Source organism: Xiphophorus couchianus, chromosome 7, assembly GCF_001444195.1.
Source record: "Xiphophorus couchianus chromosome 7, X_couchianus-1.0, whole genome shotgun sequence".
NCBI classification, from domain to species: domain Eukaryota; kingdom Metazoa; phylum Chordata; class Actinopteri; order Cyprinodontiformes; family Poeciliidae; genus Xiphophorus; species Xiphophorus couchianus.
The window spans coordinates 10,342,918-10,356,182 of record NC_040234.1 but is presented as its reverse complement, the minus strand read 5'-3'; the positions used below and the strand labels follow the sequence as shown (position 1 = coordinate 10,356,182).

Genomic DNA, 13,265 nt, shown 5'->3' with positions numbered 1-13,265 from the left:
TGAACCTTAGCAAAGAAAATAAAAAAGAGGAGCTCATTGAGATTCCTTTCATTATGAGCGTCGCTCTGCAGAGAAGCACAGAACGGGAGCGACAGACAGGAAGAAAAAAAAAAGGAGGATGAGTAATGATTTCAGATAACAGAGGCTGGAGAACCTTTGCATCATATTCTAAAATATTATCGCACTAAATTATCTCGCAAAAGTATTAATAGCCTCAGAACTTTTCCACATTTTACATGTTGCAAAAGTCAATCGGATTACAAACAAAAATGAAAAAGTGTGATGTCCATTTTTGTCTGTTTTGACTCAGAGTGAGCCGAATATGAATTCCCTTTTAGCTTTTCCTTCCATCCTCTTTAAAATGTCAATAAAACACACTGAAGTCTGTAATTGGAAAGTGACGAAATGTAAAAAAGTCAAAGGGTGTAAATGCTTTTGCCCCGTATACTTTTCGAACACAGAATAAAACACCCCAGACACATCCCAGCTGAGGATTTAGTCATTTATTTACAGGGTTATTCTTTGCCTTAATTCAGTACAGAATGACGTGAAGTCTTTTCATAGATAGGCCGTCATTTTTAAACACGATGCATTAAAGAATCCTAATAATTTTATTTCCTTTGTCTCTTACAAATACAGAGCCACATTCACAAAAAAGGTAAAGCATACCTTTTTTCCCCCCTAATGGGCAAATTAATACCACCAGACACGCATAGAAAAGAAGCATGATCCTGCAGTTTTCTCTCACCACATTTACAAAATCTGTCTAAATGGAGTCGGGAAAGCAAGCTCTCCTGGAATCTCGCAGAGATAAATCTATGGCTGAAACATAAAAAATAAAAATAAAATATAGATAGGGAATGTGGAGCATTTGTACAGTTATAATGCGTCATACGATATCATGATAAAAGTAGATAACTTCTTTTGAAATCTTTATCTTATCAGTACAATTAAAGACACCAGAGGTCCGGCTTATTATTGCAATGGCTTTCACTTTAAAGTTCATGGGTTGTTGTCACATGTAGTCTCCTCGTCGATCTGCTGCAGCATGCCTGCATCACATGGATGTTGGCTGGCCAGCTAAAAAAAAGGAACATCATAATTTAATTTAAAAGAAAAATGAAAGTCGCGTGAGCCGGATCGATTTCTTACTTTTGACTCGCATGTAGCAGGTGTTACAGAAGAGTTGCTTGTTTCGTATTCTGACTTCGGCCCCGGCCTCCGAGCCTCCGAGGTCGGACTTGCAGTCGATGCACTGTGTGGGTTTAGAGAGAGAGGGGAGAGGTGAAGAGCCGCGGAGGCTGTGGTGAGGACAGACAGACTGAAGGCCGTATTCATTCAAACACAAATGATTAGAGTAGTCACAGGACATGCATCATGATAGAAAGTAACGACACAGGTGCAGGAGATCAGATCTGATTGAAGGTCAAAGTCCCCGGATAAGTAGAGAGCTAAAAGGTTTGAGCTGCTGGGAAGAAATCAGGATATCCCGCAACCCCCGAGTTAGTAGAACCAGGAAAACAAGTTCAGATTGACCGAGTTAGTCTGTGAAGATCAGCAAAGGCGTGCAGACGACACTCTCCGCCGTGGCGAAAGGAGTCCCCGGCTCTCACCTTGAAACAGCCCAAATGATAACAGAGCCCGAGGGACTCGATGATCATGGCTGCTCCCTTTCCCAGCGGGGTGTCACAGAACGTGCAGGTTTTCCTGCCACTCACTGACCTGGGTTACAGAATCCACAGCTGTGATTTTAGAGCCGAAGCACACATGCGACGAGGCACGTGTGACTGCATGCACACACAAAACATACTGGTATACATTTACACTGAATTCCTGCACAATTTTTTTCAGTAGGGGTCGACGATGTAGACCTAAAGTTTTATCACGATATTTTGTGGTAACAATAAAAGTGATTATAAGAACTATTTATTACTAATTTTTTAGATGACTTTATGGCTGTGACTGCATGGCGCAACAATCACAGCTCAATAGTCACAAAAATAACTGTAACTTGTGTTACTATAGTACCCACATTAAGTGCATTTAGTCACATTTTAAAATTTATTAGTATTTATTGATACTTTATTTGAACAAACAGTTCAAATAAAGAACAAACAGTTCTTTATTTGTTCAAATTTCTCCAGTATTTCGGAGAAAATACCAATCCCAGTAACACGGACAGTTTTGGGTGATTTTAAACATAATTAATTGGAGTTTATTGTGGCAACAATGAATCAAAATTCTTATCTTGGAGAAATTGCATCACAATAAATGATAAACGATGCGATAAATATATGTGACCAAGACTGGCCTGTTGATTGTCTTTGTGCCTGGCTGTAGATCCAGAACCATCTTTTAAAGATTTAATTATAGAAATTAATTCAGCTGTAAGGTCATCTTTTACAGTGCTGGTCAGAAATTCATTTTCACTTACTGGCATTTATGTTCAAGTATTAATTAGCTAGCTGTTGATTAGAGGTGAAGCCGATGGATCTGTGAGTGAAACTCATTCTTCAATGTCACATCCACTTGTGGAATGCAACCGTACCTCAGCATAATGCTGCCACCAACATACTTCAGTTTGTACAGGGTTCTTAAGATTACAAAACCTCACTTTGACTCCTCCAAATATTCAACTTACCGTGGCCAAATAAGTCAAACCATAAAACTTTTCCCCAGAAGATACTTGGCTTCCCCATGCAGACTTGACTTCCCCGAGCAGACTTAACAAATAACCAGAAGTACATCAAGGAGAAAGATCCAGAATGCCCTTAGCAACCACTCCTCACCTCATAGACATAACACATACAACCCAGTATAGCAGTAGTCAGGTAGAAGCAGGTTCCTGGGGGCCTTAGGAACCCGGCACGTTTGGTTTTTACCTGTTCCGCTGCTGATAGGCGTCAGGTGCGGGCTCTGGAGAGGTGATTGGTGACGGAGTGGAAGGGGTGGGGGACGGACGGGACCAAGGGGACGAGTAGGTTCCTGCCCCACCGCGGAGGGAGCCCGTAGAGAAGGAGGGGGGCAGGGTGGAGGAGACTGGCCGGCGGGGCCCCGACGCGCCGGTGTAAAAGGAAGAGCTGCCAGAGTAGCCAGAATACAGCCGAGAGTAGTTTGAGGCAAAAGAGCTGCTTCTGGGAGTCCAGGATGAACGCCGAGAGTCATAGGAGGAGTCCAAGTTGTCAAGAGATTCCCCTCTGTAAAGCCAACCCACACCACACAACCCCTCCGTTAAAAGATGTTAGTTGAAGAAGTAAAAACCATCTGACTACCAACCGCTTTCAGTTTTTCTAACAAAATGTGCCAAATCAGTGTCGGTGTGGTAGCCAGATCGTTAGACGTTTCCGCTTTAGGACCCAGGGCCGTTAGTAAAAGTACAGAACCAACCAGGAACCGGGACATAAGAGGTGTCTACCTGCGCACAGGCGGCATGTCGCTGTCCCTGTTGACGGCCGTGCTGGCGGAGCGCTGTCGGATCCAGCTGCTGTCCGTCAGAAGCGCCGTCTTCTTCTTCATCTCATTCAGGATCTGCTGGCGCTCCAGCTCGGCCTGCGACTGCGGCTGCTGACTCCTCCCGTCAGGAGCTGTGCTTCCCACCGCTGCACAGAGAGAGGAGAGATAAACAGCGTAATTATGCTTGGTGAAAAGAACGTTTTTTTATTAGACCACATATTTTTTTAAATATGAGTTTACTATTTAACATACAGCAGCAGTGCGCACCAAAAATGCTTGACAAAAGTATTTATACCCCTTAAAGGTTTTTATATTTTGTCATGTTACAACCATAAGCTTCAATGTCTTTCATAGAGACAAAGTGATGCATAACTGTGAAATGGAAAGAAAATATTACACCTTGTTTTTAATTTCTATTATTGCTGTGTAACGACATGCCAGAACCACCTTTCTGTGCAGTTGCAATTGTTTTGGTCTGAATATCTCCACCAACTTTGCACAGATACTGATTTTTTTTTTTTTTTTGCTCAATCATCTTTAAGAAATAGCTCAAATAAGCTAGATTAGATGGAGAGAGTCTGTACAATAAATAAAAAAATGCTAAAGTGCTTCCAGTGATTTTCAATTTGATAAAAGTCTTGTTGACTTTGACAGGGCCATTCTCACACACCGTTTTATGTGGATGTGGTTGTGAATTTAATCTGTTTTTGTCCTGTATTTACCTTCATTTACCTCATGAGCTTGGCAGCTGATTCTCTGATTAATACCCTCCTTGCCTGACCTGTTTATTTGCAAAAATGTTGAAAGCCTTGTATCATTTCCTTCCACGTCACAGTTATGATTTACTTTCTCGTAAAATTCCTATTAAAAGCATTGAAGACTGTGGCTCTAATGTGACAAAACAAAACGTCTTTAAGGGGTATGAAAACTTTTCCAAGGCCCTGTTCAAATCAGACCTCAATCATGTTTGGGGGAAAAAAACTACGACGATCTGAAAGTAATTTTATTGCAATCAACAAGCTTCTGTTCTGCCACAAGTGCAGTAATTGAGTCACTTTAAGTGCAAGGCAACTGATTAATGCGGCCATTTAGTCAGTCCGATGCAAATCAATCAGCTGTAAGTTTTGATTTGGTGAAACGACAAATCAGTCGATCATAATGGAAGAAGACTGGGAGGGATTGACTTAAAAAAAAAAAAAAAAAAAAAGCAGAGGCAGTGGAGCTTCCAGGACGAAGCCAACCTCTCTCTGCCTCTGTGTATCTGAGGTAGTTTCTCCATTCCAGCTCTGGTGCAGCCTTCTGGCTTTGGAGGTGTTTTCTACGTGCAATCCTCAACTCCTCTTCCAGCAGCCTGAGACAGGCTTGCTGTCTGCCGTAGCAAGCCTACATACAGCAGGACAGGGCTCACACACACACACACACACACACACACACACACACACACACACACACAAACAGCCCTACGTGGAGCCGTTCAGAAAACAACCTGATGAAGAAACACATGTACCAAACTGACCTCTCCTCTGAGGTTTGTCGTCATCATCCAGCTGGGGAGATGACTGGGATTTTGTCCTGTCAAACAAAAGGTTAATATTATAATTAGTGAGAAATGATTAACTATGAATTAATCAATAATCAATAAAAAACTATGGGAGACGTACAATTCTCGTCAATAAATTCTCCTATTATTTTCACAATAAAACATGTCAAATGTTTGAACTTTATGTTTTGTTTTCTGAAGGCAGACACTTTATTAGCATTTTTATATCTCAAACTTTCATTTAAACTCATTTTTTAAATTTAGAAAGTTGAAGTGGAAAGTAGCTAACTCCAGAGAAAAAAAGCAATTTTTTCCCCCCATTTAGGTGAACATCCAACACTTTTCAGTTGACTTTAATTAAAAGACGTCTAATTATAAACATACACTTAGAACTTTAACTTTACATCAACATCACAGGGAAAAATGTCATACCGATTTTAGGCTTTTAATGGTGCACTTGACCCATTTTTTTAAAGGTGGAATTAACAAATAACATTTGTTTTAGACAAAAATTAGGTGCACAAGTTTGAATACAGGGATTTTTCTCCATTCACCACATGGTCAAAGTTGTAGTACAACATCCCCATTCATTTGTGGTTCATAGTTCTACATAAAACTAGGTTTTTGAAGCCATTAATATGCTTTTAGCTGGATATCTTTCCTCTCTCCCAGGCAAAACTGGTAGAGTTTATTTCAACCAAACTTTCCAGTTCATAGAGGACTTGGGTCTTGATGGTTTGGATATTTCCTGAACATCTTAACTAATTTTATGACACCTAAGAGTGACAGTTTGTGTCAAATAGTAAAGACTATGGTGCAATTGGACGTTCCAATATCCCAAACACATCAAACCTGGTTTTAGAATAGAAAGTAAGGAAAGCTAAGTTATGGAAAACCCCAAATCTATTGGAAATGTATGACCTGTGATTTAAAGTAGGTGTCGTTGAGGTCCAACATGCTATGGATTTTTTTTTTATTTCAATATTATTTATTTCAATATATTATTAGCTCCTAAGTGATCAAATTTTCTTATCACCATTTTTTCAGTTTGCATCTGTTGTCCAGGTGGTTCTTTTGAAACACGAGTCAAAATAAATTTGAGCCCAAATGATAAAAATCACAGAGGCAACAAAAATGCCACTTTAAGAAACTCAGATGTTGGATCACAGCTGCTCTCAACCAATAATTTATATTTCACATGATATCAAACTTTTTGGTTGTGTAATATACTGAGAGGCGTGCAGCATGTATATCTCTAAACAGGAGAGAATTTTAAACAAGAACCGATCCCGAGCTCTCCACACAAACTAAAGACAACAACAACAAAAAAAGTTTAAGATCTCAACAATCAATGTGACATTTTCTGTGTCAAAATTACTCGTTTTAGAACTCCTCGGATTCAAATGTGCAGACTAATCTGTCCATTTTTGGACAGTTTTCCTACAGAGTTTTGCCATTAAATACAATAATGGCAAAAAGAACTGCTAAGAGACTGGATGGGCGAACAGAACAATGGATGAAAAGAGGGTCAGATATGTGGGTGGATTGATTGATGGATGAATAAACAGATATATGGACGTATGCACAGATGTTTGGTGACTAAATGGAAAGAAGAAAAGCTGCGTGGTATGGATGGATCCTGTAATACTTCATATAAACATCAACCTACACTGGTGTTAGTAGCCTACGGAGTAAACAGGCATGACATGAAGCATTGTAAAAGCTGTGAGGATGGGTTAATGGCAGCAGGAACACTGACCTGTCAGTAAAGGACAGTGGTGGCTGAGCACTTTCAAAGTCGTGGGAGACAGCGGCCCTTTGGTGAGCAGCAGTGTGTGCAGACAGGTGGGATGATGGAAGCGGGGAGGGGAAGTAGAGTAAAGCACAGCAAATGCATTAGTTGCAATATGTTAATGGACAGGCAACAAAGCGCATCAAGTGACACGACACGTGTGTGTGATAGGAGCAGCAGCACCACGGCACTGACCATCTCTGCTGCTCGAAGGCTTTCTGCCTGCGCTGCTGCTCCGCCGCCTCCTGCTGCCTCTGCTCCTTCTCCCGCTCCTCCTCTCTCCTCCTCTGCTCCTCCTCTCTCCTTCTCTGCTCCTCCTCCCTCTTTCTTAGCTCCTCCTCTCTCGTCCTTTGCATTCTCAATTCCACCTCCTTTTTCTCCCTCTCCTCCTCCGCCTGCATTTCTCTTCTCTTCCTCTCCTCCTGGAGTCGCTGGAGCTCCCGCTCCTCCTCTTCCCTCCTCCTCCTCTCCTCTGCCTGCCGCTGGCGCTCCTGCTCCACCTTCCTCTGCCTCTCCTCCTCTTCCCACAGAGTGGGCTGTTGGAGAGAAGATGGGGGCGAGTGTGGGCTGACGCTGTGGCTGTTCACCTGGAGAAACATTAAAACGCACAACGGCCTTCAGCAGCCTCATTCCTCACTGACATCAGGAGGAGCCACTTGTTAAATAATCTCTACAAATTCCCTAATATTAAACAACAATAATAATATTTTTAAGAGTAAAAATAATAGCAATATTACAAGCATCTACATGACTAATCCTTGTTCTCACCTTACTTTTGGTACATCCTTTTATCGGAAATTGTTCTGCTTTTATAAAAGTAAAAGTCAAATACAAGATTGCGAGACCACATAATGGCTTTATAATTACAGGATTTCTGTTCACTAAAGCTTTTTGGATACATTTAGATGAATTTCCATTGTGACTCATGACTAATTGCCACTCTTTTAGCACAATTCAGACAATATTTCAGGCAGAAGTCCATAACTCATGAGAACTGAAATTCATTACCTGGTGGTCCACGCTTGTGACAATCTCCTGCTGAGCCTTGAGCCACTCCTCCTGCAGCTTCTCCTGATCACGCTTGTATTTTTCCTGATGGGTAGAAAGCGTTTTTATAATGATAAACACCTTTTCTTTTGTCTACACAGCATGGAGAAATGTACTGTATCTTGCAAAAATGCTTGAATCTCTTAAACTTTTTCACATTTTGTGACAATTACAACCAAAAATCTAGATATATTTCATGCATATATTCATCCCTAGACTTTAACCTCTTGAAAGTTACTTTGATCTGTTCCTTTGTCTTTTCTGTTTGTTCACTAATGCTCTGTAACAAACCTCTGAGCTGTCTTGTAATGGGATTATAACACCCACACATGGACTCTACTCACTACTTTGGTGACTTCTGAAGGTAACTTAATTTAGAAGGATCAGAGTAAATAGGTTTGAATACATTCGCACCCTCAAATTTTCAGATTGTTATTTATAACCCCTTCAACCCCCCCCAAAATCATTTCCTTCCACTGTGTGGGTCTGTCACATAAAATACACAGAGTTAGTGGTTGTAAAATGTGAAAACGTAACAGTAGTGTGAATACTTTTTACAAGACAGCCTGCTAGGAGGTTTGTGGATATGGAGGGCACCCATATCTCATGTAACCTTTCAAAGAATCCTGATCTGATGAACCTATTACACCTTGGCAGGATGAGTCCCGGCTCATCTTGAAATCAGGTCGTTTTTCAAACAGGGATGAAGACTACTGAAACAAGAAACCCTCTGAGATTTATCAGGAAATCCTATCTCAAAAAATGTGATTCTCCTAGCTTCATAGAGGCTCTAATTATCGTGGATGTATAACACATACTTCTGGGTTCTTGAATGCTTTCTTGTTTTCAACACAGACTATTAATAATTTAAGTTAAATCTTTGCTCTTTGTTCGTTTGAAGATTCTTTATTAATTACAATCAGTACCTGAAACATCATAGTTTTAATTTTAACACAGAAAACTAACAGATAAAAGTTATGCATTTTATAATTTGGGTTATTATTTTTTTTTTCTCATATGGACCTACTTGTGTTTTTAATAAAGTTGATGATGGTGATAACTTATTTCAGTTCATACTGTGATATAGTTATATTAATATGCTTCCTACAAACCTGTAGGAGGAGCTCTTGTTCCTTCTGCCATTTCTCTTGTCTCTTGCGTTCTTCTTCTGGGTTCCAGGACCAGCGGCTGGAGGAAGTTGGAGTGATTGCAGGAACAGGAATCTGGAGGCCACCAGAGAAAAGAAAAACCGTCACTATTCTATACATTTAATAGTGATGGGTGTGTTCACTGGTTTTTTCACCCACTGATTTATTGGTGATTTAGCCTTTTTCCTGAAAGTCTAAATCTCCATGCTACAAAATAAGCCAATCTTAGCGGTGAAAAAAAGAAAAGAAAAAAGTTTGATCTCCAAAAACCAGAAGATAACATGAATTTCATTCATTTAGAGGGAAAAAGAATTTGGTTGACATGATGTTTTTTTCTGCAGCAAAGGAAATCTGAAAATTAAAGCAATCAGATGTTACAGCAATGAGTGCAATAAGGGGCGGCAGCAACCCATTTTTAGTGTAGCTGCAGAGGGATTATTAGGATCAAACTGCACTGTAGGATGGCAGCTCCAGCTATTGGCACTGACTTTTTAAGATGTACTTCCAAGTGTGTTGGAAAAGCATTCACGTGCTTTGAACATTTTCACAACTTCTCGTGTTGCAATCAGAAAATTTTAAAGATTCTATTAAAGATTTCTATTTTTAATAAGAAACCAACACAAAGTGGCGCATAATTGTAAAATGAGCAAAAATAAATAAATAAATAAATAAATATATATACAGTATATATATATATATATATATATATATATAGTACAGACCAAAAGTTTGGACACACTTTCTAATTGAATTCAATGAGAAAGTGTGTCCAAACCTTTGGTCTGTACTGTATATATATATATATATATATATATATATATATATATATATATATATACATGTGACATTTGAGTTCACCTCCGCTAAGTGAATACTACAAATAAATATTTTGGGCTATGTGTCTACCGGCTTTTACCTTTTCAAACTGGTTCCACTCAAAAACATCGACACTAATTAAACGACCCTGTCTCTTTGAGTTGAGTCTTGTTGGGAATAGTATGTCTGGGCTTCATGGACACAGATTAACAGTGTCTGCTTCCACAGATGTTGTCATGGTAATCGAATAAACATAACACAGATAAGAGAAGATTCCCCTCTGATGCACTGACGCTACTCACATCTGGCATCGCAGACTCCGATCCTCCTGGGAACGAAATAACACTGAGTCAGTACGAGAGGCATGCTCAGGCGGAGCGGTGCAGCAGCACATGTACACAGACAAGTTAACCCTGAGGCCTGAGAATATGGCAATATGGCAAAATGGCTTGTTAGCATTCCAGTTCAATTAAAAAGTGTTGATGTGTGTTTTAAAATTTAAATTCAAAGCAAAACAGTAATTAATGTTTTCACCAAGCCTCAGGGAACCATAGGTCAATTTCCACTAATTAGGATTCATCTGGTCTCTTGGTGGCAGATCACAAACTTATTGACATTTGCACCTCAGTATTTCTGAGAGGAAAATCAATAAACTGATTGCAAAAACATGACCAAAGAAGCTTCAAATCAGCAATATGCATGCATCAGCAGCAACAACAACAGGAGGAGCAGCAGACAGGCAGTGCGAAAGGCAGACAGATGCTTCGATACGTGCATGTCAGGAATACCTAAAACTCCATGAAGAGTGGAGCAATGCGCTAATCTGTGTAATACCACAAATGCAACAGGATTCAAGGGTTGTGCTTTTGTGGTTGGTATGTTGGGATGCTGACATGCTGCAGATCTTTAGGAGCAGCACGCACTGCTTCAAAATGTAGCTTATGTTCAATTTTGTTTTTTTTACAGGGCATCAAGTTGCACAAGATTATTACTAAACTGTTCAGGTTTCAGCAGGATGTCAAAATCCCAAGTTGTACCGAGCAAGGGTGAGGACTTCACTGCACACAATGAACCCTGTTTACCACAGAGGAAGACCAGCGCACTGACACTGGGCCCTGAGCCACCTGAGGGAGGGAAGGGGCACAGCACAAGGGTTAAGCTTTGACACCAGACAGGAAAAAGGGAAAAAAAAGAAATAACAAAAAGGAACCTTGGGAGAAGGGTCCCATTTTTATCAACAGAACGAAAGTCTGAGACGGACAGGAAGACATGCAGCTCCTCCGACTTGGAATTCGGACAGATAAAAAGCGCACAGAGATCGGCCATCAGAATATACAGAGGTCATAGTCAGCACTAGGAACCACATTCATCCCTTTCAGTCGCTTCTTCGCTATGATTTTTACCTTGTTCAAAAAACTCTGATCTCCGTTTTAAGTTTTTCAAAGATATTGGTTCTGATTCTATGTGAGAAACGGAAAACAGGGTTAGGTGAGACACAGCAGAAGAGAGAAATTAGTTTAACCTGAGAAGAGTACACTTACAGATGCACACAGATTTGTTGGTACCCTATGTAAAGGGTAATTTCATACTGAATAATCTGCAAAAACTCAATCTTTTGTTTGTGTGTGTTCATTCAGTACGGGAAAAATTGAACAAACCGCATTTTAAAAAAGTTACAGATAGCACAATTATAGCCACCTAAAAATGAATGAATTAAGATTGAAACATAAGTAAGCACCTCATTCTCACTGTTAATTATAGTGGAGGTCTGTGTACATATTTCTATTTCAAAGGATGAAAAACACCAGGAGCGTAAGAAGTTTGGTGTTTTTTGCTGGAAAAGTGAAGCTTTACCCCTAATGTGTCTTTCTAAAGGATAACAATCTGAACGACATGGCCAAATCAAACCTGACTCAATCCTAATCCTTTTACCTTATCCATTAAGAAAGGGCCCAAGACCCTAAAATGGTCTAGAAAGAAAGTCTAGGTAAACAGGAATGGTCAGAGGTCTGTTAGTCCGCTCCAACCTTGTGAAATCTTATAGAAAACTAAGCATTGTTCTACTGGCAACAGGTAAATTTATAAATAATTAACAGGGTAGGCCATCAATAACTGTGCCACCTTGTTAGAAACAATTATTAATCAAAATGGGATTATTTCCCTCTGAATAAAGGCACACAAATTAAAGGTAACATTTTTCCACCTTTTTGCAGAAGGACTTTGTGATACTGCAAGAAAAAGTGAACCTATTTAAAGGCTTTTTACGTATCTTTACAAGGTTTACCAACAAATTTGTCCGTTCTATTTCCAGCACACGGTCATAAATGACATCTCTGTTTAAGGTTTGCTTATTTTCCACATCTTCGCTATGGTCAGAAATAATCTCAGAGATCAATTCCATAACCTTTCCAACTTTTAGCACCGGTAATTACCTTTGTTCCTCATGGTCACTGGTTGGTCTTGGAAGTCCCCATTAACTCTGTTTGAAGCCACGTCCTGCAGGGAAAGGCTTAAGGTCATCACTTAATGAATGAAAAACACTGGAAACGCTAAGCAAGTTTCAGCTCAACTGATCCTAATAAGTGACCAGCAGGTTGGAAATTCAAAAATCATATTTCTTTCAATTCAATGAACGCACCACAGCTAAGTGTTAACAAATTGGTCATTGTTGGCTATTTCAGAATCAGTGAGGACAGAAATGTAAGAAGTTAAAAAGATTTTTTTTTACAACATATTGAGGCAAAGTTTAGGTTACGAGAGAGCCAGAGAGAGCAAGCATTTCAGCGGATAACAGTAAGACTTAATAGATTATCACAGTTGCTCTGTTTTAGCCTCTTAAGCTTTTGCCTTCTGTAATTAAACATGCTGGATATGGAAACTGGCAATCTATGCACACGGAGACTGGATTTAATAGTTAGTAAAGCTAACTCTTATGTTAAAGAGAACTTAAAATGCAAACCGATCATTTTGTCTTTATTTATGTCTGTAGTCATGTGACACCTACCCTGACCATCACTGACCAATCAGCTGGAAGGCTAGAGAAAATTTTAAGAATTTGGTAAAACGGCTTAAATTCATGTCAACCGAGTAGATATCGCCACTTACCACCAGAGGAAGAGTGGGGGGCTCTTTAGCCAGCACCGATTCTGTGACGGTACGAGAAGTGAAATCCAGGCTGGTGTTGGCGGTCCTTGTCTCAGGGGGACCTAGAAGTGTCGGATGATCCGTACTGGTCAGATTGATGGTCTTATGGCTTTTAAATGGCAGGGAAGGTTGATCTCTGTCCCAGTCTGCATGCAGTAAGTGCAATGGCAAAAAAAAAAATAGATGGTGTGCTTGAAGATAAACCCATGATCTGTGCATGTAAGTGTATGTGAGTCCGTGAATCTGTCAATGTGAACCCCGGACATCCGGAGGCAGAATGTACACACACACACCACCACTATAAAGCAGGGGGACCAAGAGGTGC

At 40.1% G+C, this 13,265-nt stretch overlaps 1 protein-coding gene across 12 annotated transcripts in view; it reads right to left on the bottom strand.

Moving 5' to 3' along the window:
• Positions 1-488: 488 nt before the first annotated feature.
• Positions 489-13,265, bottom strand: part of lmo7a (LIM domain 7a) — a 61,589-nt gene continuing 48,812 nt past the window's right edge. For 3 of the 12 annotated variants that reach the window (XM_028024094.1, XM_028024092.1, XM_028024099.1), the window contains 14 exons: positions 12,902-13,086; positions 12,229-12,292; positions 11,200-11,256; positions 10,099-10,124; positions 8,945-9,055; positions 7,794-7,877; positions 6,981-7,372; positions 6,753-6,809; positions 4,970-5,025; positions 3,416-3,599; positions 2,883-3,197; positions 1,614-1,722; positions 1,153-1,255; positions 489-1,080 (listed from right to left, as the gene is read on the bottom strand). In XM_028024094.1, the coding sequence (XP_027879895.1) occupies positions 1,058-1,080; positions 1,153-1,255; positions 1,614-1,722; positions 2,883-3,197; positions 3,416-3,599; positions 4,970-5,025; positions 6,753-6,809; positions 6,981-7,372; positions 7,794-7,877; positions 8,945-9,055; positions 10,099-10,124; positions 11,200-11,256; positions 12,229-12,292; positions 12,902-13,086 (1,766 nt within the window). In that variant the 3' untranslated portion in view covers positions 489-1,057. Of the gene's footprint in view, positions 1,081-1,152; positions 1,256-1,613; positions 1,723-2,882; positions 3,198-3,415; positions 3,600-4,711; positions 4,837-4,969; positions 5,026-6,752; positions 6,810-6,980; positions 7,373-7,793; positions 7,878-8,944; positions 9,056-10,098; positions 10,125-10,878; positions 10,921-11,199; positions 11,257-12,228; positions 12,293-12,901; positions 13,087-13,265 lie in introns of those variants that run through there. The other 9 variants (XM_028024093.1, XM_028024100.1, XM_028024095.1 and 6 more) reach the window with 9 other exon arrangements.